Source organism: Lacerta agilis, chromosome 17, assembly GCF_009819535.1.
Source record: "Lacerta agilis isolate rLacAgi1 chromosome 17, rLacAgi1.pri, whole genome shotgun sequence".
Lineage (NCBI taxonomy): Eukaryota > Metazoa > Chordata > Lepidosauria > Squamata > Lacertidae > Lacerta > Lacerta agilis.
The window spans coordinates 9,155,547-9,183,239 of record NC_046328.1 but is presented as its reverse complement, the minus strand read 5'-3'; the positions used below and the strand labels follow the sequence as shown (position 1 = coordinate 9,183,239).

At 45.0% G+C, this 27,693-nt stretch overlaps 1 protein-coding gene across 1 annotated transcript; it reads left to right on the top strand.

Moving 5' to 3' along the window:
- The first annotated feature begins 17,693 nt into the window (after positions 1–17,693).
- Positions 17,694–18,399, top strand: LOC117038839 (40S ribosomal protein S8-like). The gene has a single exon (XM_033135784.1). It carries the CDS (start codon positions 17,719–17,721, stop codon positions 18,256–18,258), a length of 540 nt encoding a protein of 179 aa, XP_032991675.1. The 5' UTR covers positions 17,694–17,718; the 3' UTR covers positions 18,259–18,399.
- Positions 18,400–27,693: the final 9,294 nt, after the last annotated feature.

Below are 27,693 nucleotides of genomic sequence, written 5' to 3'. Positions count from 1 at the left end.
GCCTTTCCACAGTTAAAAACATGCTCAGGTCAGCTTCCAACATGGGGAAAGAAAAGTTACACAATTCAAAACACAACAAATGTCATCCTAAACAATAAATAAAACATTAAAAAGTAAGTGTAAGATCGTCAGTGGTTGCTCATGAGTAATCAGCCAGAAGCCGAACTTCTAACAACTAAGTTCTTTATTGTGCAAATATTTACAGTGGAGCTACAGTAAAAACATCCATCTCATCCCTCAGCAGAGTCCGGGAATGACCGTTTCCGATTCTTGGTCCAGCACAGGAGGCGCGGGATTCTGAACCCCTGCCTCCCCCTTCCACGTCCTTCCTCCCTTCGAGATCGGAGCACGGGAAAAGGTCCCTGTTCCCCGCTTCCTGCTTGGTGTTGAGGCTCTGTGATCCTGACACAGCCCCTGCCCCGACTCCCTGCTTCCATCTCCCCCTCCCCACTGGAGGAGTGGTCTCCTCCTCCAGAGGAGGAGGAAGACGAACTGCGGATAGGGGGGACGTGGTTCCCTGTACTGCAACGGACCTGGGAATGCTACCTGTTGGGGTGAGGGGGGTTTCCTGACAGTAAGCAACCAAATACAACAATTTCTGCAGAAATAGTAAAGCTACAAAAATCAATATTGATAAAGCAATACCCCCAGAACTGCAAAGCAGGATGCCAACCCTGGAGTCTGTTCAGCAGACTCAGCTTTTGTAGCTGGAGTCAGTCTGGGCCCTGCCCTCCCAGGCCAGGTGGGAAAAAGCCTGCAAAGCAGAGAGCAGGTTTCCCAGGACTCACAGCCAAGATGACCTCTTTAACAACCTCAGCTTTTGTCATGACTCAAGTCAAGGTCCTGCCCTCCCATGCCAGGTGGATAAAGGCCTGCAAGGCAGGGAGCAGATTTCTCTTCTCCAGGCTAAACAGACTCAGCTCCCTCAACCATTTCTCAAAAGGCTTGGTTTCCAGACCCTTCATCAACTTGGTTGCCCTCCTCTGCACACCTTCCAGCTTGTCAATATCCTTTCAGGATATTTCTGTATGGTTTCAGGATGTACCAAAGGCTGGAGCGACAAGAAATAATAACACCAGTTCCCCATATTTTGAAAATTGGAGTATCTAGCAGTTATTCAGATCTGACCCCAGCTCAGATCGGAAAACCCGGGGGCCTTGTTCAGCAGGGAGCAGAAGTAAAGGGAATTATGCTAGTCTTTATATTAGCAAAGCTGGAGGTTAATTTTATTTTCACAGCATCAACCAGTCGGCTTAAATTAGAAACACACACAAAGAAACACAAAAACCCTCATTTGATGGCAAGTCAGGGATGTCTTTGAAATCATCTTGATGCAAAGCTCCGTATTCCCTTGAAGCATTTTCAAAGTCAACATTTCTTAACAAGCCATAACATAATTGACTCTGGGTGATGTTTTCTTATCCGCATTGAATTATTCCAGCAATCAGGTTAACATGCCAAAATTGAAATCCTATCCGTTCTCATTACACAGATCTAATCAATAATATTAACTGAGAAGAGGGGAGGATGTCTTTATTAATCTAGGCAGCTAGGTATGCTTCTTAAATAAAGGGCCATAGAGATATTATGCCTGGCTCATTGCAGCATAATAGCTGCCTGGGGTTTGTTCTCTGGACTCTTGAGTGGTATGCTTGCTGATACCACGCTGGCTGCTAGCATGGTGTCCTGCTGGCTTGCTTGCTAAGATAAATTTGGGTTTCAGGGAGAGGGGGCAGGGAGAGAACATAATAAACAACACCTGGGCTCAGAGATCTGCATGGGCTGCCAATTTGCTACTGGGCCAAGTTTAAGGTAGCATATTTGGCCCATAACAATTTCGGACCAGTTTACCCACAAGTTGCCTTCTCCCATATATACTCCCTCAACTGTTTCAATCTGTGGAACTAGGACTGTTGCATGTGCCACATAGTGCCTGTTCTACATTTGTAAGTCTTTTAGTGTGACAGCACCTACACTTTGGAACCCCCTGCTTATTGATATCAAGCAGGCGCCTTCACTGTACTCTTTTCAGCGCCTGCAAAATGCATTCTCGTTTAGACCAGCCTATCCGGGTGTTTAGAAAGCTGAGATAATCTTAATCTGTTTTCATAGTTTAGCTTCTGCATGTTTTAAAGTATTGCTGTTTTAAAGTATTTTTCTCTCTGTTTTCTTGTTTTGCCTTTTTGTAAACTGCTTTGAGAGTCCTGTCCCCCCCCCCCCACAATCAAGCAGTGTATAAATGTTTTATGAAATGGTTAATAAAAGGAATAATAGCTTGGTGTTAGAACATACATTTTGCAGGTAGGGCTGCTCTCCTGCCTGAAATTCTCAAGAGCTGAGAGAAGTCGTGGGATATAAAAACATAACAAAATGTCAAAAATTAAAAACTTCCTGATACAGGGCTGCCTTCAGATGTCTTCTAAAAGCTGTATCTCCTTGACATCTGACGGGAGGGAATTCCACAGGGAGGGTGCCACTGCCAAGAAGGCCCTCTGCCTTGTTCCCTGTAACTTCACTTCTTGCAGTGAGGGAACCGCCAGAAGACCCTCAGAGGTGACATTCATTGTTCTGTGCACTTTTTCCTCTGGCCACATTCACCACTAGCACATGGCCTCTCGAAGGTTGCTAAGAAGGGCAGAGAATGTTCCCCCGCCACTGCCATAAACCATAGGCTGAGGGTTGCTGTTTGATCACTCACCTTGCTACAGTCCTGCCTTGCAAGGTAAGCCTGGGAAGGTGTGGCGTGGCTGACGATGTGGGCTGGTGTTGGGGAGGCAATGCAGCGGCAACAAGGCCGAATTCAAATTAGCCTCTCCATAAATGAGTTAACGAGGGCTCATTTGAATTGGGCCTCAACCCACCCTTAAGCTAGGCTGAGGAAGTCTCAGTCCACCCTACTGTTTACTGTTGGACACTGCCCAATTTTAGATGCATTGACAGGACTGTGAGGAGTGAAGCCCTCCATGTTCCTCCTTCTACTTGTCAGCTTAGGCAGGAGCATGATTAAAGGTGTGTAGCCCTGGGATGGGGAGATGCAGTTTCCGTAACAAGAGACTGACACCATGAGAACTTGAGGGCAGAAATTTTTCTACAGATGGAATCCATCTCATTTGTACTGTGTTTCAGTCACGCCATCATTCTTGTCACCCACAAAATGTGCTTCCAAGTTCCCCCAAATGGTTTTTCAAGATTCTGTGGAAATGATATGTGCCTTGATCCAATTTGGTTTCGTGGCATCACTGAGGGCAAACGAGGGAAAGAGAGAACAAGGACGCGTCAGGTTGTTACCATTTGAACAACTAAGCAAACACATTCACCAGGAGTGCCAAAAATTACTGAAAGAGATGTAGGAGATTGTTTTCATTTCCCCGAGTGTGTGTTGTGCATATGTGACCATTAGTGGGACTTGTCATGGAAGGAAGAAGCCCACAAAAAGAAAAATGGTGTCATTGAAGCAATATCCAAGCAGATGAATACTTGCATTATATGTATGTGTATATTGAGGGAGGGGGGAACATTATGTAGCCCAGGGGTTGGCAATGTGGCACCCACCAGTAGCTCCTATAGCACCTGTGAAAGTTCTCAGTAGACATCACCTCAAAAGTCTATGATGAACGAGAGAGTGTTTGATCTTCCTGCTTAGTTCTTGTTTGCACTGACTCCATGGCAGCCATTTTGTGTTATGTACCCCCCCCCACAACATGGCTCCTTCTCAAAATCCCAGATGTGTCCACTGTCCACAACAGGTTGGTGACCTCTGATCTACCCCAATGAAATGGTTGGATTTTGACCAAAACTAGATGCAAGTGATCATTCCTGTAGGAGGCTAAATTCACAACTTGGTGAGTCACCATTGCCCTGGGTGATGCATCAGAACAGCAACACACTCTTTTGAAGTAGCCATTTGAAAAGGAAGAAAGGTCTTTGGTCGATGACGATGATCCGCCTGAAGCTTCCTTCTCTGATTCTACCTCCTTCAGATGATTCACAGGCTCCTGGCTTCCATATGGTAGAGATGCTAAGCACTTCGGCTCCTTCACACAGATTGTCACCGTAGTCTCAATTACTAATGCAGTGATGGGAGCTTAGTTCCCTGACTCTGCTTGCTGAGTCATGTAACGCATTGCTTTTCTCATGGAAGCAAAACCTTTTTGTACCCAGAACTAGGCATGGGAGGGTCTGTCAATTTTGGTTCCTCTCAGCTTTTAGTTTTTCCTCCTCTTATCTTCAGTTTTCTGCATTTCCACATCAGCTTGAGAACCCTCCTCATGGAAATTCATAAGCACTTTGGCAAGCATTTCCCTTAATATACTCATCTTTATGTGCAATGTTGCCTAATAAATGCATTGTTGAAAAGCAATTTCCTCTAATATAACACTTTTGTATACAGTATTCCTCTCAGAAATACATGCATTTTACCCATGTTATCCTAGCACATGAGTCGTTGTACACATTACCTGACTGGAAAACTACTTTGCAAAATTCAGAATTGAATTTTGAAGGATGGCTGTTATTCTCCATTTTACATATTGTTTCAGTAAGTACAAAATAGGTAAGTTTGCTTTGAAATGCAAATTGGACCAGATTTCTCTAAGTCTAACCCAATGAAGCTGTTTCCCTTCTTGTGATTCAAACAACCCATAGAAGTCAAGACAAAATCTATTTACTTTTTGTGAATCAAGTATATTTCCGGTCTGCGCCACTTAAAAAAAACTTTAACACTTAACATTGTTCTCTGTAATAGGCTCACATGCCAGTGTGGTGTAGTGGTTAAGAGCGGTAGACTTGTAATCTGGTGAACCGGGTTCGCTTCCCTGCTCCTCCACATGCAGCTGCTGGGTGACTTTGGGCTAGTCACACTTCTTTGAAGTCTCTCAGCCCCACTCACCTCACAGAGTGTTTGTTGTGGGGGAGGAAGGGAAAGGAGAATGTTAGCCGCTTTGAGACTCCTTTGGGTAGTGATAAAGTGGGATATCAAATCCAAACTCTTCTTCTTTTAAAAATAATAATTATTTAAGTTTTTACTTTATAGTAATAGAGTTACTATAAAGTAAAAACTTAGAAGAAGAAGAGTTTGGATTTGATATCCCACTTTATCCCACTGCGAGTTTGGCCAAACTGCGAGAGGCAGTGAAGGATAGGCGTGCCTGGCGTGCTCTGGTCCATGGGGTCACGAAGAGTCGGACACGACTGAACGACTGAACAACAACAACAACAATAGAGTTACAGAATAGTAGAGCTGGAAGGGACCCAAAGGATCATCGAGTCCTACCCTCTGCGATGCTGGAATAAGCACAGACTTCAACATTTACAGTGTTAAACATTTACAGTATTCAACTGTTAAAAGTGTTTAAAGCTAATACAGATAACTGCATGAAAACTGCATGCAGTTGCAGCATTTCAGTCCTGTAAATGTGTCAACAAACAAATTTCTGTAGTCAAATAAATTCAAGCAGTTAAATGCGACAGAATTATTTAAGTATATGAATCACCGCATGCCCAGGAACCAGCAACACACTGTCGTTTAGATCTCAGTCAATCATGGGACCATTTCCCTTGTGCTCTTTACAAACTACAAATTGGGTCCTCCCTTAATGAGGGCATGTATTGTGGTGAGACCTGGCAACCAAACCCTGTGTTGTGGGTGGGTTTGATTGACAGCCACAACACACAATTGGTAGGTCCCTCAATGTAGGGTTCAATCAGGCCAATGGGACACTAGCTAAATGGATCAAGGGACCTATAAATACCCATGCACATGACCCAGAGATTCCTCTTTCAGTGCTTGCATCGGAACACCCACCCACCTCTCCCTACTTTTAGGGCTTGTGTGCTGGACCTTGCTATGCCGTTGTGTGTCATCTGTCGTTGGGACAGGGGCATGGCAGGAATTTTCCCCACTTGGCTGATTGGCTGTTGCCATTTGGGTTTTGCCTGCCATGTAGCAAACCGTCACAACTTGTAAGGTTGTGGATAGGCTCTGGTTCAGATGATAAGGATGGGGGAATGTTCTTGCCATCCCTATGCGAAGGGTATTCCGTTAAAGGAATCCAGGGACTCAATGGTTTGGTCAACCCTGTGAGGGGTTGTGCCTGTGCCTGAGTCCAGGGGGACATCTGGGTGGTGGACTAGCCTGACCCCGGCTTTCTGCTGTTCCAGGTGTTCACCCTAGGCTGACCTATGCTGGTGCCCTGGGCCAGCGCTACCTGCAATGGTGCAGGGAGCTAGTCGAACCAGAGCCCATGCAACCACTCACTTGCTGTAATCAATAAAGTTGTGGCCTAAATTCTGCCAAAAACCAAACCAAAATTTGAGTCTTGTCCGAATTTATTTTTGGGTGAGGTTAAAAGGTCTGAACATGCAAATAAAAAAATACACATAATGGCAGAGGGAGAGCATTGAAAATCCAGCCTGCTGCACTAAGGCTTAGGGCAGAGGGTGTGGAACCTCAGGTCCAGCTGCTGAATCCTCTCTGTCTGCCCCCAGGACTGTCCCCAAAGCCACACCCCTTCCACAGGCCACACCAATCACTGTGGCTGTATAGAGCAGAGTTTCCAAACCATTCATGTTGGGGACCCACTTTTTAGACAGGCAACATTTTGCGACACAGTAATTCAGTTCTCCTAGCAAACCGGAGGTTAAATGAAGCTCTTTCTAGTTCCGGGAGGAGAGCAGAGAGTGTTTGCTTGACATACCTTACACACAACAGCCGACACACTAATGTGTCACGACACACAGTTTAGAAAGCTGGGTGTTTAGAGGGATGGGTGAACCGGAGGTTTGGGGACCAAACACAGCTCGCCTAGCCTCTCCATTTGGCCCTTCAAACTCTTCCCAGCTCCATCTGGAATGCTGGCTGAGATCCTACCTGCCCGCGGACCGTCTCACCAGAGTGGTGCATGCTCTAGTTATCTCCTGCTTGGACTACTGCAATGCACTCTAAGTGGGGCTACCTTTGAAGGTGACCCAGAAACTACAATTAATCCAGAATGTGGTAGCTAGACTGGTGACTGGGAGTGGCCGGCGAGACCATATAACACCAGTCCTGAAAGACCTGCTTTGGATCCCAGTACGTTTCCAAGTACAATTCAAAGTGTAGGTGCTGACCTTTAAAGCCCTAAATGGCCTCGGTCCTATATACCTGAAGGAGTGTCTCCACCCCCATCGTTCAGCCCTATTGATGCAGCCCAGAATTGCATTGGCTTTTTTAAAGTAAAAACTGTACAAAGATAAAAAGTGACTTGTGTTGCTCTGTCCACTTTTGTCTCTGGCCCCATCCTCTCTGAGCTTGCCCCCCCCATCCTCAAGCAGCTCCTCCAAAGGGATTGTGTTCCTCAGGTAAAAAAGGCTCCCTTCTTCCATCTTCAGATCTTGGGTAAAACAAAAGGCAAGAGTCCCTCGGGCGCACCTGTGAAGCTGCCTAACCCGGCTGAGAAATATTCGCTGCCTTTCCCCTTTTGATTGTGATGGTAATACTTCTGGAAGGCTTGGCCACTTGCCAAAGGCAGCCTGGCTACAGCTTTTCTTCCCCGGCTAATCGCTGATAAAACAGGCAGGCCTTGATCATCCCTCTTGACATGAATAACGATGTTATCACCTCTGATGTATGCCCCAGAGCCAGATAATGTCCTTTGGCAGGCCTCTTTCCCTCTCCACCCCCTTTTCTTGTGAGATGTAAAAATACAATGATTATGTTACAAGAACCAGATAAAGAGGTGCAATCTCCATTTCTTCAAATCCCTAATTGGAGCAGGAACTGGGGAGAGTGGCTCCTTTTGTTCTTGTGCCATTGTTGATGTAACTTGGGATCATTGTGAAAGTCAAGGATAGTGCTGGGCTCGCTTCATATTCTATTTTTTCACAATACAATGATGCATCTCCTTCCCACCTGCTTCATTTTTTTTTGCTGTCCACCAAAAATGGGTCCTTAAGGACAGCGGTGTGAGCACAATTTGGAACTATCTATCCAAATTTAATCAACAACCCAGTAAATAAAGTTATATGCGCACGCGCGCACGCGCGCGCGCACGCACACACACACACACACACACACAAACAAACACAAATGCAGCCTCAGTAGAACAAAGAGTTATATCAGTTGGAGCCGATCTAGCCATGCCCAGTGATTTTTTTCTGGAGGGATGCAGGGGTACGCATACCCCTAAACATTTTGTGAATCTTTGTACCTTTGTCCACTTACTGTATTTATTTTTCCTGGTTTGAACTATAAAATGGTGATTTTCTTGAGTCAAAAGGAGAGTACCCCTAAAAAAAGCACTGGCCATGTCCATTAACTTCAGTGGGTCTACTCTGAGTTGGACTAGCATTTGATAAAAACTGTATGTGAAAAGTTAGGAGGAAACAAACACGGCAGGTCTATGAGATTTCAGATATACTGCCATCTGCTTGGTAATGGATTTATTAGACCGCTCTAGGAAGATACCCAAAAGGGTCTTTGTGTTATTTGGTTATCTTAACATAGGAATACAGTAACTCTGAAATTCCATTGATTTAGGGATGGACAAATCTTCTCAATTTTAGCTTCTCTCCATTTTTTTATTTTTCCATTCTTGAGTTCAGTTGTCTGAATTTCTGCATCAGTTTGTGAGACGAGTCCCCATGGAAATTTGTCAGCGTTTTAGTGCAAAGTGCACCTCTCTTTGTGTGCAGTTGTGGCCCATGTGCACATTTTTGCAATCTATTACCCCTCATAGGTTGCATTTTATGTCCCTCCCTCTAATATATTCATTTCTGTACCTGCATTTCCCCAATACACTGGTACCTCGGGTTACAGATGCTTCAGGTTACAGGCGCTTCAGGTTACAGACTCGGCTAACCCAGAAATAGTTCCTCAGGTTAAGAACTTTGCTTCAGGATGAGAACAGAAATCGTGCTCTGGCGGCAGTGGGAGGCCCCATTAGCTAAAATGATAACTTAGGTTAAGAACAGTTTCAGGTTAAGAACGGACCTCCAGAACGAATTAAGTTCTTAATCTGAGATACCACTGTATACTCATTATCTGGTTGTAGAACTATATCACAAAATCCAGAGAAGTGCACTTTGAAAGGCAGCTGTGCATCAGTTTGCGTGTATATATATATATATATATATATATATATATATGCATTCTAGGTCAACTCACTTTAAAACCTGGTTGTAGCTAAATTTCTCCCCCATCTCTACATTGATGTCAATGGGAAGAAACTGTGCATGTTGAAACATATCGAGATTGTCTACTTTTTTTGAGGTGGGAGATGTTGAACCATTTTTAAATCTGAGAAGTTTGCCCAATCAGGAGTGAACTGGCTTTGCAGGTTTTATAAAACAGCCAAATTAACCACTTAGAATCATAGAATTTTAGAGTTGGAAGGGACCACAAGGATCATCTAGTCCGATCCCCTGCAATGCAGGAATCTTTTGCCCAACGTAGGGCTCGAATCCACAACTCTGATTTATTGACTTTGTTGTACAGTTGGAGGAATGGGCAAATCTGTCCATTGTGGCTTCACTCAGTTTCTCATTTTTCTGATCTTAAGTTCTGTTATTTACATTTCCACATTGGTTTGTGATTATTATTATTTTTTAAAATTCCTCACGAAAATTCATCAGCATTGGGGTGTGAATTTTTCCTACTAAACACATTTCTCCCCCCATATGATTTTGCCTAATGTACACATTTTCATAAAGCGCTTTCCGCTAATCTAACACATGTTTGTATGTAAATTTCCCTAAACATAATGCATTTTAATGCACACTTTACCCTAATATATGCATTTTTGTACACATTGCTTTGCTGGAGAGAATTCCCTTGCACATTTCAGTGTGAATGTCGAAAGATGGCTATGTTTCGGATTGCACATTGTTTCGAAAAGCACAAATTTAAATGCAAACTCAGTTTGTATTTCTCCCCCATCTCTAGTGTGTGTGTTAACTTGGCTGGATGCCCAAACTCTTAACCTGTGATTGCAAACAGGTTTTCCAGCTTGCGGCATTTCAAGAAACTAGGCTATCAATATTTTTTCTCAGATCTGTTGCTCACCCATCCCATGAGCAAGGTAGGAGCACTCGGCTTAAAAAGAAAAGTTTTGCGGTGTCAGCCTTTGTCTGGATCTTCCTTTAAAATCTTTCAGGTATAAGGAAAAAGCTTAAAAGCTTTGCTGCTGCTCCGCCTTGCCGAATAGGTTTAATCCCTTTTAACAACACTCTGATCTGACAGTTTATTTTGCTGTAGGCTTTTTGCGTTCGCGGTTGCAGCCAAAACTTGACAAGTACTTATTGTTAATTCTGAATGTATTACCCGGTGACAAATGTATCTCCCATTTACACGCGACACCCAGAATGAAATGCATATGATCAAATTTCCTATAGCTGAAACGGGTTAGCTGCTAAAAGCATCTCCATATCATTCCGGGGTGGCAATCAATCCCAAGCCATTGACTTATATATATATATATATGTATGTTTTTCTTAGTAGCGTAACTCACTCAGCCGGGTTTGGGGAAAACTAAGAAGGGTTGCAATCTGCCACTGTGCTTGGGCAAGATTAAAGTAAAGCTAAAAATACACACACCAATTTTCCTTGGCCATTTTCCAGGTGAATAGTAGGGAGATATGTCACTACAATGGAAAACAAATTCAGATGGGATTTTTCTACAGGGTATTTTTTTTAAGGGACAGATGGAGAAATTTGCGTCTCTCTCATATTCTCACATTGTCCAAAACCAACGACACTGGAAAATTTAAAAACTAGTGGCACTCCTGCTAGCATCACTTTAAAAAAAGAAAAAGAAACCAGCACTACCCATTGCTAACAAGAATCGTTCCCTGTCAAAACTGTGTTGTTAACTCACACGCCATCTATGCTTTAAATGAGAGGTGAGAAACCTCAGGCCTGTGGGCCAAATATGGACCCCCAGGGGTCTCTCTGTGGCCCCTTAGACTCTCCCCAGGCCACCCCATCCTCTGCCACATCCTCTTTGCACAGGCCATACTCCAGCTCTACATCCTGCCCTCCTTGAGTGATTTTGCCTGGGTGGAATAAGTCCCTGGATTCTTGCTTTGGTGGATGGAGAGCAGAGAGGCAGGGGCGTCATAGGGTGGGGGCGGGCCGCCCCTCGTGCCGCCCCTAGGCGGGTGTGTGCGGTGCTGCTGCTCCCGGGGTGACGGAGGGAGCGGCGGCGCGTGGGGTGACAAGCGGCGGCCCCTCCCACCACTCCCACGCGCCGCCGCTCCCTCCGTCACCCCGGGAGCAGCAGCGCTGCACGGACGAGGCCCCCAAGCCCCCGCCCGGCATACCCCGGGGGCGGGGCGTCGCCGCGCGTGCGTGCGTCATGACGCACACGCAGCGATGCCCCGCCCCCGGGGATGCCGGGCCGTCGCTGCGTGTGCGCGCGCGCGTCATGACGTCATGACGCACGCACGCGCCGCGATGCCCCGCCCCCCAGGGGTGCCTCTTGGCTTCCCGCCCCAGGCAGCCAAGGGGCTAGGAACGCCCCTGCAGAGAGGGGTATGTGAATATGCACAGAAAGTTGCCTACTGCCACAAATTTACAATCACTGCTCTACCCATATTTGTCTCTGGCTCTGTCCCCACTGGATTCTTCTTCTTCTTCTTCTTCTTCTTCTTCTTCTTCTTCTTCTTCTTCTTCTTCTTCTTCTTCTTCTTCTTCTTCTTCTCCTTCTCCTCCTCCTCCTCCTCCTCCTCCTCCTCCTCCATCATTTTATTTGTTTTCTTCATTTTATTTTATCTTCACTTCTGTTGCAATATCGGAAGTACATCTCTGCAACTGTGAGACCCCTATGTTCCACAAAACCCATTTAGTAACACCACTGAAAATCTCAGAATATTGGGTTTGGAATAAAAACCATTTTTCCTACTTATAATGCTTGGGCTGCATTATGAAGCGACAGCATTTCTCCAGAAAGCTGTACCTCCCTCCCTCTCTGGTAATGGCAGCATTCTTTGTATTGGGGACCATGGGAAACATGATTTTCCCAGGGTGCCCAAACCCTTAGAATGTATGCCAGACACCCTCAGAACAATAGTCTGAAGGAGTCCTTGTGCTTGTGATGCAGCTGAGCAGAGCCACCAATCTCCAGCATGTTCTCCATCTTAAAACTGTTGTTTGAGACTTGCTGACCATACTAGAAGCTTCTCCTGTGCTGTCAGGGCTTGGATATAGGCAGGAGACATGTGCCAGGGTTTAGATATGGGAAGTAGTAGCTGATGACAGCTCCAGCAGCTATTGATGCTCAGTGTGACAATGAGCAATGCTTAGAAACTCAGTAGATTCGGAAATGACCACAAGTCCAACCCCCTGCATTGCAGGAACCTTTTGACTAATGTAGGGCTCAGACTAGAGCATAGCTGTCAACCTTCCATATTTTTTTTGCGGGAAATTCCCCTATCAGTACTGATAGGGGAATTTCCCACAAAAAAAGGGAAGGTTGACAGCTATGAACTAGATGGACGCGGGTGGCGCTGTGGTCTAAACCACAAAGCCTAGGTAGGGCTTGCTGATCAGAAGGTTGGCGGTTTGAATCCCCACGACAGGGTGAGCTCCCGTTGCTCGGTCCCTGCTCCTGCCAACCTAGCAGTTCGAAAGCACGCCAGTGCAATTAGATAAATAGGTACCGCTCCGGCAGGAAGGTAAACGGTGTTTCCGTGCGCTGCTCTGGTTCGCCAGAAGCGGCTTAGTCATGCTGGCCACATGACCCAGAAGCTGTACGTTGGCTCCCTCGGCCAATAAAGCGAGATGAGTGCTGCAACCCCAGAGTCGCTCGCGATTGTACCTAACGGTCAGGGGTCCCTTTACCTTTTTATTCTTTACAGAGAACTATAGTTCTGTGAGTTCCCTGTGAAGAGGGATTGACTGTTAAGCCACTCTGGTGATTGTATTTTTTAAGGGAAATAGGGGTCTCCTAATAACTCTTAGTTAAAGCTATGGTTTCCCCAGTAGTGATGTATGGAAGTGAGAGCTGGACCATAAAGAAGGCTGATCGCCGAAGAATTGATGCTTTTGAATTATGGTGCTGGAGGAGACTCTTGAGAGTCCCATGGACTGCAAGAAGATCAAACCTATCCATTCTCAAAGAAATCAGCCCTGAGTGCTCACTAGAAGGACAGATCCTGAAGTTGAGACTCCAGTACTTTGGCCACCTCATGAGAAGAGAAGACTCCCTAGAAAAGACCCTGCTGTTGGGAAAGATGGAGGGCACAAGGAGAAGGGGACGACAGAGGATGAGATGGTTGGACAGTGTTCTCGAAGCTACTAACATGAGTTTGACCAAACTGCGGGAGGCAGTGGAAGACAGGAGTGCCTGGCGTGCTCTGGTCCATGGGGTCATGAAGAGTCGGACACAACTGAACGACTGAACAACAACAACAAAAAATAACTCTTAGGGATGCAGGTGGTTCTGTGGTCTAAATCACTGAGCCGATTGGAAGGTCGGTGGTTTGAATTTCCCGTTGCTCAGTCCCAGCTCCTGCCAACCTAACAGTTCGAAAGCATGCTAAAGTGCAAGTAGATAAATAGGTACCGCTCTGGCGGAAAGGTAAACGGCGTGCGCTGTTCTGGTTTCGCTAGAAGCGGCTTAGTCATGCTGGCCACATGACCAGGAAAAACTGTCTGTGGACAAACGTCTGCTCCCTTGGGCAGTAAAGCGAGATGAGCGCCGCAACCCCAGAGTCGTTCGTGACTGGACTTAACTGTCAGGGGCCCTTTACCTTTTTAACAACTCTCAGCACCATCAACAAACTACAGTTCCCAGGATCCTTGAGGTAAGCCATGACTGTTTAAAGTGGTATCATAGTGTTTTAAATGTATGTTGTGGAAGCGGCCCTAGGAGACAAATCCAGGCTACGTGAAAGGGATTTGTCATGAAAGCAGAGGTTTATTGAGAAAGCTTTCATCAGAAAGCAACACACACACAGGTCCACACAGGGCTGGGCCCAGAAACTGCCTTCCTTCCTCAGGGAGGCGCAGGCATTTCCTCCTTTCATAAAGCGTGCATTAAAGGAGTTGGGGAAGGAGGCCTGAATGAGTTGGTTTCATGTTTATATATTGGTCACAAAAAGCCGTGGGAGGCCTAGTTCCTGTCAGACTTTACGAGCCATTTATGAGGAAAGCATTCTCCAAAGCTTTTCATGGGTCAAATAAAAATAAATTATGCCAAGGTTTATGGCAATATGCAGTAACGATTGGGTTGGGAGACAAATATTTGCAAGTCGCCTGTCCTCCCTCCCTCCCTCCCTCCCCATCTCTTCCTCTCCCCACTGCTGCCATTGTGGTATACCAGACTACAACCAGCAGTTAAGCAAAGCGTTATCATGGGGAGATACAGTGAAGGCTGGTCTGTTTGGGGAAATGGCTCACTGCCCCACCAACCTCAGTCTGTCCTCAACCAACCTCACAACCAGTCAGGGGTCGGCTATGTCTTCTATTGGCTCTGGCTCCACCTACTGTTGGTGTAGGATCTGAGCAATACGAATCCACCGGCCCTTGACTGAGTAGTGTAAGAAGGGATTAAGACGTATGGCATATCTGTACTAAGATGGAGCACAGGAACCTCCCTCAGGAGGTTGTGGTCTCACTGTAGGTTTCTATGCAAAGGTTCGATGGCCATCTGTCATGGATGCTTCAGTTGAGATTCCTGCATTGCAGGGGGTTAGGCTAGATGTCTCTCAGGGGTCCCTTCCAACTCTACAGTTCAACGAAGCTGCTTTACACCAAGGCAACCTGTTAGTTCAATAAGCTCAGTATTGTCTACACTGACTGGCAGCAGATTTCCAGGGTTTTGGACAGGGTTCTCTCCCAGCCCCACCTGGGCTTTGATTAAACCTGGGACCTTCTGCACGCAAGGCAGATGTCCCACCACTGAGCCATGGAGCGCCCCAAATGCACACACACAGGGGCCGCTTTTTATTATCACCAGAAACCAAAGTTGTATCAGTGAAAAGGAGGGTCCCCCCCTTTCTCTCTTTCATACACTCATCCCCATAACTACGGTTCACCAAGCGATGTTCTTATTATGGATTTATACTAATCCTTCTATTGAATTATTTATATAGGAAATCCTTGAAACACCTGTCTGGCTGCTATCTGATGAACCAGCTCTTTCATACCTGACATCCATGTCAGTTTAATCAGTGGGAGTATGCTATTATCTTGGCTTCATAAGAAGAAGAGGGCAGCAGTGGGGTGGGGGGTGGGGTGGGAGGCAAATATATCATGCACTTCAGCAAAGAGCAGATAAGCAAATTTAGCTAGCTAAAGACCCGCAAACAACAATTTGGCTGTTAGTCTCAAGTCAACAGATAAAACTCAGAACGGAACAAAGTTTAAAGAGGATACTTGGACTGTTTTTAAAGAAGAATAGTGTAAGATTATATAAGGTTAGAATTAGAAATATCAGCAGCGGTTTTAGTGAAATAAGAAGTTAAGATTTGTATTAAGAAGTTATATTTTGTATTAAGAAGTTATATTTTGATATTTTGATGGTAATTGATTTAAATTTCAGAGATGAGAAAGTTATTAAAGTAAATTGGAACTGGAAGCACAGGAGAGAATGGGGGAAGTCCCCTAATTAGATTTGAAATAAGATTTTAATTAATGAAAGGAGTGTTGGTGTTCCAGTGTGGGTTTGTATTTTCTTTTATTTTTTGTTTTTCTTGTTGTATTTGTTGTTGTTGTATTTGTCTTACTGTATTTGTATTTGTTTTGTTGCGGAAAACCAATAAATTCTTGTAATAAATAAATAAATAAATAAATAAAGAGGATCCCCTGGACTCAGCTATACAGCTGCAAATAAAACGTTTTAAGTATGTTGTAAAGTGCATTATACAAATGTGGCACTAGATGGCAATGGTGAGCTATGGCATTTTCACATTTTTTATAGTTACTGATGCTTCTCTACTCCACATGACAAAAGTGCTCTGCTCTCCTTATTTAGAAGGCACAGCAAGGATATCCCTTGAAAAATCTGATAAACCACCTCCTTGAGGCAGCACACATGGAGCTGGGGTTACATTGGAAAGATGCAGAAGGGTGTACTACCCACAAGTGGTATGATAGGGTACTTGGCTTTGACTGATAAATTTACACAACACTGTAGAGTGATGTTTGGAGAAACAAAAGGCATGCAGGTCTCCAGTAGCCCCAGGAAAGGTACTGTAGGGGAGAAGTTGCCTCAACAGTTATCTCAGGCCATCAGTGGTTTTGTGAGGAGCTGGTGGTGGTTTGTGTGCTCCCTGGCCTGGGCTCCAGTGGCTTCCAGTTGCAACAGCTGGTTATTGATACGCAATCCATTGCACTTCCATCTGTTGGTGGCAAGGAAAAAAGAGCTGTATAAAGGAGAATTCCTGGATGCCAAGTAAAATGTGGAAATATAGGCTGTTAGACCTTTAATATAACTTCCCTCTTCCAGAGTATATGGGGAAAATGACATACGGTATTTGGTCATTTAAAAATGGTTTACTTACAAACTATTCAATGGTTTATGTGCTTTCCCTTACATCAGTCATAAAAGTTGAACAGGCAGTAAAACCTGGCTTAGTTGCAATGTGCTGAAAGTTCCTAAATAATTGGTATAGGAACTCAAGAGTGGCTTGTTAGAGCCATGCGGTCTGGGCATGAAGCAGCCAGTTCAGACCTCCTCACACATTGAGCTTATCAGTTAGACAGGGAGGGAATAAGAGGCATGATTACCTAATTCCCCCCCAAGGCGAGGTAAACCTGGCAGGGCACTTTACTCGATGGTCTTAACCCCTTCATGCATTAATTAGATTGAAGCATGTTGGTTATATGAGGCTGGTTATTCCACACCATATTTGGTAATGTACTGGTGGTTCCCATTGAGTAAATGTCTTCCACCAATGCAAAAAAAAAAAAAAAAATGCACTGCTAAATGCGTAACTTAGATACAACCTGTAGTCTGCACTCTGCAGCCTTCTTGAGTCCCTGCACTTGCCTGAAACCCCCATAATGCATTCCTGCTGGCATGCATCTTTCTTTGTATGAATGCAACTTGGAAGCAGAACATGATTTTGTCTTTGTTTCCCTGGGAACTTCATCAGAGGACTAAAGTGGCTACTTATTATCTCCACGAGAAAGCAGAAGTTAGGGGATCAGGCAGGGTGTTGGTGGTGAAATACACAACAACACAATCAACAATCCAACAGCGTAATGAACAACCTAACAGAGCAGCGGCCAAATCAGGCACCAGAGAATTAACAAAAAACATTCTCTCTTTTTCTCTTCCTCAGCTCCTCTAAACATACCGAATCTCTGAGCATCTAAGGCTTAAGGGAGTGAACTGTGCTTCACATTACCAGCATCATTTATTTATAACACACAAATGATAAATATTAATCAAATCCATTTACCGCCCACCCTTGATGAGTTTAGAGCTGCTAGCTAATGCCCAATGACTCCATTTCTCCTGCTGGGATTTTGGGCTCCTGGTGAGCATGCTGGTGGGGGTGGTTGTGGGGGGCCCTGACAGGATGAGGAGAAACTGCTGAGAGGGAGGGCGGAGAAACCCAGGAGATTAATTTAATTCCCCCTCCTTCTCTGCTTCATTTTTCTCATTGCATGTGTAAGCTCAGTTTGAGGCAGGGCTGAATGCCTTGGAAGTAGGTTACCTGGAAGAATGCCTGTATATGCCTCCTTGAACCTTAAGATATGGTTTGGCTCTTTGCAGTCGGTGCTTCCAGAGAAGGATGGGTATCTCCAGGGACAACTGGCACAAGCGCCGCAAGACCGGGGGAAAGCGAAAGCCCTACCACAAGAAGAGGAAGTACCGGTATGAGTTGGGACGACCCCCTGCCAATACCAAAATTGGCCCTAGGAGAATTCACACAGTAAGGGTACGTGGAGGGAATAAAAAATACCGTGTTCTGCGTCTCGATGTTGGAAACTTCTCTTGGGGGTCTGAATGCTGTACCCGCAAAACCAGAATCATTGACGTAGTGTACAATGCGTCTAACAATGAGTTGGTGCGCACAAAGACCCTGGTCAAAAATTGCACTGTCCTCATTGACAGCACACCATACCGACAGTGGTATGAAGCCCACTATGCCTTGCCACTCGGGCGCAAAAAGGGTGCCAAGTTGACTCCTGAGGAAGAAGAAATCTTAAACAAGAAGCGTTCAAAGAAAATTCAGAAGAAGTATGATGAAAGAAAAAAGAATGCCAAGATTAGTAGTCTTCTGGAAGAGCAGTTCCAACAAGGGAAGCTACTTGCTTGTATTGCCTCCTGACCTAGGCAGTGTGGTCGAGCAGATGGATATCTTCTGGAAGGCAAGGAACTAGAATTCTACCTGAGGAAGATCAAAGCCAGGAAAGGCAAATGAACAGTCACTGTATCTAATGTGCTGAATAAATACCTACAGAGTCTTGTATATACAAAAAAGATATGGTTTGAAGGCCCTGAGCCAGTATTTCTGCCAAGTGAGAGGAGGTGGAGAGCAAAGAAGTTCTAGATATTGTTTATTCACAAGTAGACCCCATACAGATTAGCTGTGCAATGATTCTAGGTCCATAGATGTGTGTTATGCTATCTCCTTTTGGACCTTTTGGCTCCACCCCTTCCTCAGATAGCTCCAATGGCTCTTTAGCAAAACTCTCCCTCCACTCAGTGGGAAGGTCCCTCAAGGGGATCCTCGCCGTTGGTTCCAGGACACCATCAATGGCTGCTCCTCAAGTTTCATGACCTGTGTTGTGTCTGGTTCATCCTCCAAGGACTCATTGTCTGGCACCAGTGCTAGGCATGACACCTTAGACTCAAACTCCTATAAACCCAACCGTAGGCCAAACTGACTAGAGCTGATGGGAGTTGGTATCAAACAATATTTGATAGGCACTACACTGGCTCCTTCTGGTTTCTGGTGCCCTTCTCCCAAAATCCTGGACTTGACACTGGATCTTCTCTCCCCAGGCCAATAATGAGTACCATGGTTTCTGCTTCTATTAAATGACTGGTCCTTGAAACAGGGTGAAAGGTAGAGTCTGGATTGAAGCAAACTATCCAGGCCCAGACCCTGAAACAGGGGTTGCCAGTGTGCTGCCCATGGTCACACGTGCAGCCATAGAAACTTTCCCTGGTGCCCAGAGGGTCCCCTCCCTGAGCTCTCCTCTGCTGAAAGCAGGCTTGACAGAAGCTTTCCACTGCATCCCCAATACATGCTTGGTTGCAGTTTCTCTGAGTTGTGCCTGTGGCAGCTTCTCCAGTCTGCAAATGCAATTCTAACCACACTTCATGAGGTAAATAACAAAGGTACTTTGCTCAAACTTCTGCCATTGTTTTAATCAGCCACTTTCCCCCTCTCAGTATCCCTCCCTTCTTGATCCCGTGCCATGCCCACTGCTCTTGTGCAACGTGTCTTCACTTTGGTCCCCTATCCCGCCTAGACCGCATGCAAAACCAGGATTGTGATGTGGTATCACAAAAAAAAGAAAGGTGCTGGTACTCACCATGAAGTTGTTATAGTAACAACTTAACATTGGTATGTGTGTGTATGTGGGGGGAGGTGCCAGTACTGCGTACCGTTGAGTAAACCCAGAAAAAAAGCACTGCAAATGCTCCAGTGTGGGCTGCGTGATGACGGTCTTACATTTTTATTATATGGAACTTTATGTTGAATTGGTATGGCGTTCCACTTGATTGGAAACGATTTCTGAGTAAACACACATAGATAGGGTTGTGCTGCCAGGCACTGAAAGAGCAGGCAAATCTGGGAGAATTTCTACCAGGTAACAAGAGTAATGCTATCATGTTTGCATTGTCTTTCACAGCCACATTATCCAAAGACTCCTCCAAACCCTCCCCAGTTCTGTTTATGTCTGTTGTGATACTCTTATCTTTTATCTCCCTCTCTCCCTCTCTGGTTCAAAGTTCCATCAACAGGCAAAATGACAGGATTTTGAAATGAGCTTGAGATAAACTGTTGCGCAAACCTCTTTCTCATCTCCAGTTTTGCACAACAATATCACACAGGGTTGGGATAGGGAAGCCGGATGCCAGATTGTTCTTCCCTTCCTTGTTGCTACCTGTAGCATTATTGTTTAGTTTTGAGGATTTATTTGAAGCTATTTTTAACAGTATCTCCGCCCGAATGTGCCTTCAAGCACGCCGGGACATCTGTTTGCTTTCCAATTCAAATGACAGGCAACAGAAAGTGTGGAAACACAAAAGGCGTATTTCAAAAGCAGCTAAATGACTTTGTTTAATTTTTAATTTGTTCTGGATAACATGAAAGTGTATTTAATCTTCCCACTATGAAAGGAACATGTTCTTACGGCGAGCAGAGTAGAAATGGGAGGAGAGAGACGAAGGAGGCAGGGGTGGGCAAGCCTACTAAAGGGTTTTAATTAAGTTTTAAAAGAGGAGTATCACCGTGGGAACAATTACTAACTTTTATTCTTTCTCAAGTGGCATATATTGTTAAAGAAATACAGCACACCCATTTCCTGTCCCTTGGGAAACCCAAAGCATTCAAATGTAATAGAAAAACAGCATTGCCAAAGACTGTTTGCCATGAGCTTTCATAAGGGGGTCTAATAATAATAATAATAATAATAATAATAATAATAATAATAATAATAATAGAAATTCCACCCTATGTTCCAAAGGAGCCCAGGGCAGCAGACACACAAATGATAAAACAAGTAATACATCTAAAAGCAAATGTCAATACTGATGAAGACTAGGAAAGAGCTCTACTTGAAAGGCTTGTTGGAAAAGGAAAATACCGTATATACCCGAATATAAGCCGACCCGAATATAAACCGAGGCACCTAATTTTCCCACAAAAACCTGGGAAAGCTTATTGACTCGAGCATAAGCCGGTTCACCTTTGCCGCTCTAGAGGAGGAGGAGGAACGAGCAGCCCAAAAGCAGCCCTTTGGGCTGCTCCTTCCTCTTCCTCCTTTGGCAAGCTTGCATTTATGCGAGCAGTTCAGGAATGGAACAAGCTGCCTGGGGAGAGTAAAGAACCGCTGTTCTTGTACGCTTCTTAAGGAATGGTTGACTGGGGAGAGCGGGTGGCGGCACGAGCGGAGAGAAAGGGCTTCTTTCTCGCCGCCCCCACCGCCCGCCTCACTCAAGTATAAGCCGAGGGCAGCTTTTTCAGCACAAAAAATGTGCTGAAAAACTAGGCTTATACTCAAGTATATAAGTATTCAGTCAGCGCCAAAAGGACCGCAAACGTGGTGCCAATCTAATATTTATCCGGAGAGAATTCCAAAGGGTAGGTTCCCAATTCCTGTTTTGTGCAGAACAGGCCTTCTGATAAAATGGTACCTGCAGAGCTTAGGTGATCAGTTTGGTACGTATAGGAGAGATGATCTTTCAGGTCTCCTGGTTCCAAGTTGTATACAGTACATAGTATAGGAGGGTACTGATGGTGTGTACGTGTGAGTGTGTCCACAATGACAACTAATTCCTGTATCTCCCTCTTTTCTTTGATCACATTGCTGGGTGGTAGAACAGCAACCTGCCTGCTGATGATCAGCCAGTAGGAAAAAAATCAGCTGATGGCACTGAATGGTTAGGAAATGTGTGGGGACCTCTCTGTCTTTTGAGATGCCTGTCAACGTTGGGAAAGGTGACTGACGACCCTTGTTATGGAGGGGCAAATAAGAATTGATTGGAGGCACCTTGAAGGTGCAGAGACTCTCTCTGGGGATCTTATGTGGGCATCCAATATGCTGCTTTGTAGCGAATGACTCTGCTTTTGCTCTGTCTCAGGAGTAGCCAACGTGTTGCCCTCGAGGTGTTAGCATTCTATGATTCAAGGATGGCACAAGAAGTTTGCAGAAATGTTATTTGCTTATTTATCTTACAAAAGTATTTGTATACCGCTGTCTCATAAAATACCAGTCCTATGTACAAGAATATAAAAAACTATGGATAGGATCTCCTTTTTGAAAGACTCCTAGATTTAATGTTGAGGAAGGGGTGGAATGGTGTTGAGGATGGTGCCTGGTTCTAAAAGCATTCGACTCATTTAACTGTGACGATCTCTGTTTAGGAAAGGTTGCAGCTGGTGCACTGGCCTCAACTGGTAGAAGACACTCAGTGCCCTCTTCTCCCTCAACAGACAAAGCTGGAGCAATGTGCATCTCCAAACTATGAACCCGATCCTTTAAAGATAGGGATAAGGAACCTTTTTTCACCCTGAAGACCACATTTACTGCAAGGCAACCTTCCAAAGGCTGCATGTCAGTGGTGGGCAGGGCCAGAGGTGGGGCAGTCCATGTAAATCTTGCCTTTGTATGGTTAGGCTAGTTTCTACACACACATTCTCACCTCCATCCAGGCAAGCAAGACACATGATCAGGCCAGGGAAAAGCATTTGGGGTGCAAAGCAGGGTGACTGAAGGGTGTGGCCTGGCAGAAGTTCTGAGAGCTAGGTAGAGAGATTTGAGGCATATCTACACTGCTTGGTTATAACGTTAAAATGCGTTATAAAAATGTGGTGCCAGAGGGCGCTGCTGAGCAGCAATCTGTTGGCAATAGGAAATTACATTGAGAGCTATATAACTTTTTAATATAGCCTTTAATAGTGTTTTTATAGACCAGTGTAGATCCAGCCCTGGTTTCTCACATCTGTTTTAAGGGGCATGTAGCCCCATTTAGAACTGGTTGGGTGCGACCTTCCCATACAAGTGAACCAGTGTTTCTGTGGGTATTATATGCCAACAAAAATCCTTCTCTGGCATGGCTAGTTACTTACACCTGCTCTGTGGTTAGGCAAAGAATGCATGTAATCTTTCCATGGGGCCTTTGGGGTTGTCAGGGATATGATGGCATAAATAAGCACATCCAAGACCTGCCTTTGGAGGTGAGTTTTCTGCAAGTACATGCCCTTAGTCATAATTAGAGGTTAACTCTCAGGAGATACAAGAGCAGTGAGCCTGTTCGACTTGCCAGAATATTACTCTCTCTCTGAACCAGAATGCAAGTGCTAATAACTTCAGTGTTGCTGAGCTATAACTCACTAACCTCCTTTCCTCCCCCTCTTTGGGTTTCCTTCAACTGGAAGCACCCCTGCCGCAGAGCCAACCATTAAAGCAGCGTGTAACGTATGATTATTGTTTTCTTAGTTTATTGGAGATCGTTTCAAGAGGCCAAGCATATTAACGGAGGAGCCTGGAGGTATACTTTTGGTCATGGCTCGCCCTTAAACGGCTCCCATTTATGCGCAAATATAAGCATATGACACCCGCAGATAATTAGGTTGCAAATGGCTTGGTGGAGTAATTGCAGCATTCCTCTTGCATAGCTGAAGCTTCAAAGTAATTTCAGGTTTTTATAATTACAGAGCAAGTGGACTGTAATAATTTCAAAATGTTCTGGGCTGGATTTAAAACACACACCACACACACACACACACACACACACACACACACACTCATGGACTAAAGGTCTGCAACAGAGCCTGTTAGGAAGAGCCTTGGAGAATAATAGAATTGTAGAGGGTGAAAGAGGAGAGATCAAAATATGGTCTGAAGCTCAGCATCAAAAAACCTAAGACCATGGCCACTGGTCCTATCACCTCCTGGCAAATAGAAGGGAAAGAAATGGAGGCAGTGAGAGATTTTACTTTCTTGGGTTCCACGATAACCTGCTTCTTGGGAGAAAAGTGATGACAAACCTAGACAGCATCTTAAAAAGCAGAGACATCACCTTGCCGACAAAGGTTCGTATAATTAAAGCTATGGGTTTCCCAGTAGTGATGTATGGAAGTGAGAGCATAAAGAAGGCTGATGGCCGAAGAACTGGTGCTTTTGAATTATGGTGCTGGAGGAGACTCTTGAGAGTCCCATGGACTGCAAGAAGATCAAACCTATCCATTCTGAAGGAAATCAGCCCTGAGTGCTCACTGGAAGGACAGATCCTGAAGCTGAGGCTCCAGTACTTTGGCCACCTCATGAGAAGAGAAGACTCCCTGGAAAAGACCCTGATGTTGGGAAAGATGGAGGGCACAAGGAGAAGAGGACGACAGAGAATGAGATGGTTGGACAGTGTTCTCAAAGCTACCAACTTGAGTTTGACCAAACTGCGGGAGGCAGTGGAAGACAGGAGTGCCTGGCGTGCTCTGGTCCATGGGGTCACGAAGAGTCGGACATGACTAAATGACTAAACAACTAAACAACAACAACAAAGAGTTGGATGGGATCCCAAGGTCCAACCCCTTGCAATGCAGGAATCACAACTGAAGAATTCCTGACAGTTGGCACTCCAATCTCTGTTTAAAAACCCCCAATGATGGAGAGTCCACCATCTTCCAATGCAGCCCATTCCACTGTGGAGCAGCTCTAGCTGACAGAAAGTCAGAGTTTCCTTTATTGTAATTTGAATCTGGGGGTTCAGGTCCTACCCTCTGGAGTAGAAGGAAACAAGCTTGCTCCAGATGCCTGTGGGATGTCCACAAGCAGAACCTGAGCACAGGAGCACTCTCCCCTCCTGTGGTTTCCAAGAACTGTCTCTGGCCATGGAGACAGAGCATGGTCATCATGACTAGTGTCAATGGATAGCTTTCTCCTCCAACAATTTGTCTCATTAAAGCCATCCAGGTTGGCGGCCATCACTGCTTCTGGTGGGGGGGGGGCCCGAATCCCATAGCATAACTATGCATTGTGTGAACAAGTACTTTCACTGGTCTGAATCTTGAATCTCCCAACCTTTAGTTTCATTGAATGTCCCTGAGTTCTTGTTCACACAGGTCCCGCTATCCAAATGCTCATTTTACGAAAATTCACTTATCCAAACATTAGTACCCCAAACCTTGCAATACACACCACAGAGCCAGAGAGCCCAACAGCCAGCCCTGTGTGTAGTACTGTAAACAAATAAGCAGCCATAAACAAGCTTTACTTTTTTGTGCTTTGCTGGTCTGTGGCAGCCGTTTTACCAGAAACCATGTTGGGAGAGAGGAATGGAAGACTGGGGAGAGGTCAGAAATAATATGTCCCCCACCCCCCCTCCCGCTTCCTAGTTTGCCTTTTGCAAGGTTTCAGAGGGTTTTCCTGGGTTTTCCACAATCTTTTCATCATTTTGTGGTCAAAATTCCACTGGGTCAGGAATGTATTAGAAATTTCCCCATAGGAACAAATAGAAATCATGAGCTTATTATGTGAACACTTGCTTAATAAACCATTTCCTGAGAATGTATTGTGTTCGGATAGTGGGACCTTTGTGTATTATGTGGGGAAAGCATTAGCCACATTCCTTCCCTCCCCACTCTCCTTTTCTGCATCTTTCTCCCTCTATTTTCTCTTTTATCTCCCCCCCTTCCTCTTCCCCTCTCAGAATTCCCCCTCCTGGGATTTGCAAAGATTTGCCCCACTTAAAAACACCAAGAGGGCAAACTCATGAGCAGAGGCAAAACCCATCTTTTAGCAGATGGAGGGTCCTGTGGGAGAGAGCCTTGCAGAAATCTGTGGGGAGGACGATTCAGCCCAGCTTCTATCCTAATTTCTTCAGGGACTTGGAGCAGACCGCCAGATGTCTGAGCAGATTAAGGGTTAACCTCTTGAGCATATTAAGAGTCGCTGGAGTTTTCTCAGCCATCAACATAAAGGAAGAATTACTGATGCCACTATTCATGAAAGCACCAATCAGACATAAAACAACTGCCAAGGCTTTTCACATGTCTCATTGTGCTTCATTGCACGGTGATGACTGAAGTGCCCCAGGGAGTACTTCTCAAAGTATTCTCTATTGTACAGCAAAGAGTACATGATGCCTGAGTCTGGCACTTATCTTCACGTGCAGAGCAATGAAGAATTTGGTGTTGACATGGTTGCAAACTTGCTGCTGAGCATCTCCTGGGTGTGTTTTATGGCAGGGAAGTCAGAGATGCCTGCCTCTAATTCTCCATGCATGCAATGCATTCAACTCTTGATAAGCAATTCATAAAACCCACAAAGGTATTTACTTGTTGCATGGTTTCTTCTTCTCAAGGATGGGATGTACCCTATGCCATTTGACCTATAGTGAGGTGGGTAACCTCAAGCCCAAGCCCTGCAAACCTCTCTATCTGGTCCTTGATATTCTCCCTGGCCACAACTTCTTTCTAGACATCCCACTGACTGTCCTTTTTGCCTGGCTGGAATATGTCTTGTGATTTGCTTCTCCCTATTCCTTCATGCAGAGGAGTACCTACCTTAACATGTCTGCTGGAACTAGAAATTATTAAGTCATGTACCTGGAAGGTCATGTATCTATTCTCATTTGGGAGGGAGTTCTGGAGTCTTGAACCCACGACATTGAATGCACATCTTCTAGTACTTATAAGGCCCGTGTTGAGCCATGGGGGACCACTAACACAGACATTTTCTTTCTTTCTTTCTTTCTTTCTTTCTTTCTTTCTTTCTTTCTTTCTTTCGAAAACCAACCCACACTTGAACCTAGGACTCACATTCTGCCTCTGATACCTCTGATATTTGAAAGCATGACTTCCATGCTTTCGCCAGAAGTAATTATGAAATTCTCTACCACAAGATGCAGTGATGGTCACTAGCTTAGATGGCTGAAAAGGGGCTTAGAAAAAGTCATAGAGAAGCAGAGATCTGTTGACAGCAGTTGTTGCCTTAATAGTTAGACAGGAGCTCAAAACTCATATATTTGCACCTAATTGCATTGGGTGCCAATTAGCTACCAGGGTAAATTCAAGGTGCTGGTTCTGGTGTCTAAAGCCCAAACAGCTTGGGACCAGGGTACCTGAATGATCACCTCACCCCTTAAATAACCAATCAGTCTCTGCAAAATTTGAGCATTTGAGCACACGCTTCTTCTAACAGACATATTGTATATGCAATTTTGGTTTGCTCAGTGTTTCAGGAAGGCCCTGAACCTTTCCCCCATCTCTCATCTGGAGTGAGTTTGTATTTGAATAATGGATTAAACATACTGGAAAATCATTTTCTCCACCCATCACATATTGAAACTAAAGCTAAAATCAAGGCCAACATTTCAGGTTCCCTCTGCTGTATAGAGATCCAGTCTGCTTTACTATTTAGTCTTAGTCTGCCTGCTTTATTATGTAAAAGTGATGGGTGAAAAGCTCTGTTTATCTGTTCTGCATCAGAGGGTGTGTTTTTTTATGTTGCTCCCTGGAAGGAAGGAATAACATTGCATCATTGATTGTGCTTCCAAACTGGAGAGGAGCAGACAGCCAGGCCTTAGATAATCTGGATTAGAAAGCTGCTGCTGGACTCTGACAGCTGGATTGATCCCTTCTGAACCACAGGACCTTGGCAAAGAAAACAGTGGATTTGGATATGCAATTAAGATCCACTCTCCGCCAGAGAGCATGGGACGGGCACTTGAACTCCCCGGAGCACCATTTTATTATAATTCCCCACCACATGTGATCAAGTTAGGAACAGATGGTGGGTTATGATTTACATGTCGATTGCCTTGTGTTAAAGCAGCAAAGTGCAGGTGGAAAGAGAACATGCTGGGACCATTAAGAGATGCTCAGAGATGAGGGGCAAGCTGGTCTCAGAGTACATGGGCTGCATATTAGAAGTGGGCTTGGAGAAGAAGGAAAACTGCCATGCCATGGTTACAGCTACTCCACCTTCTAAGGTCCACATACATTTTAAATGTTAGAAGGAATGTTTTTGCGGGAAGGGCTGCAGCTGAGTGGTAGAGCATTTGCTTTGTAAACAGATGGGCCTAGGTT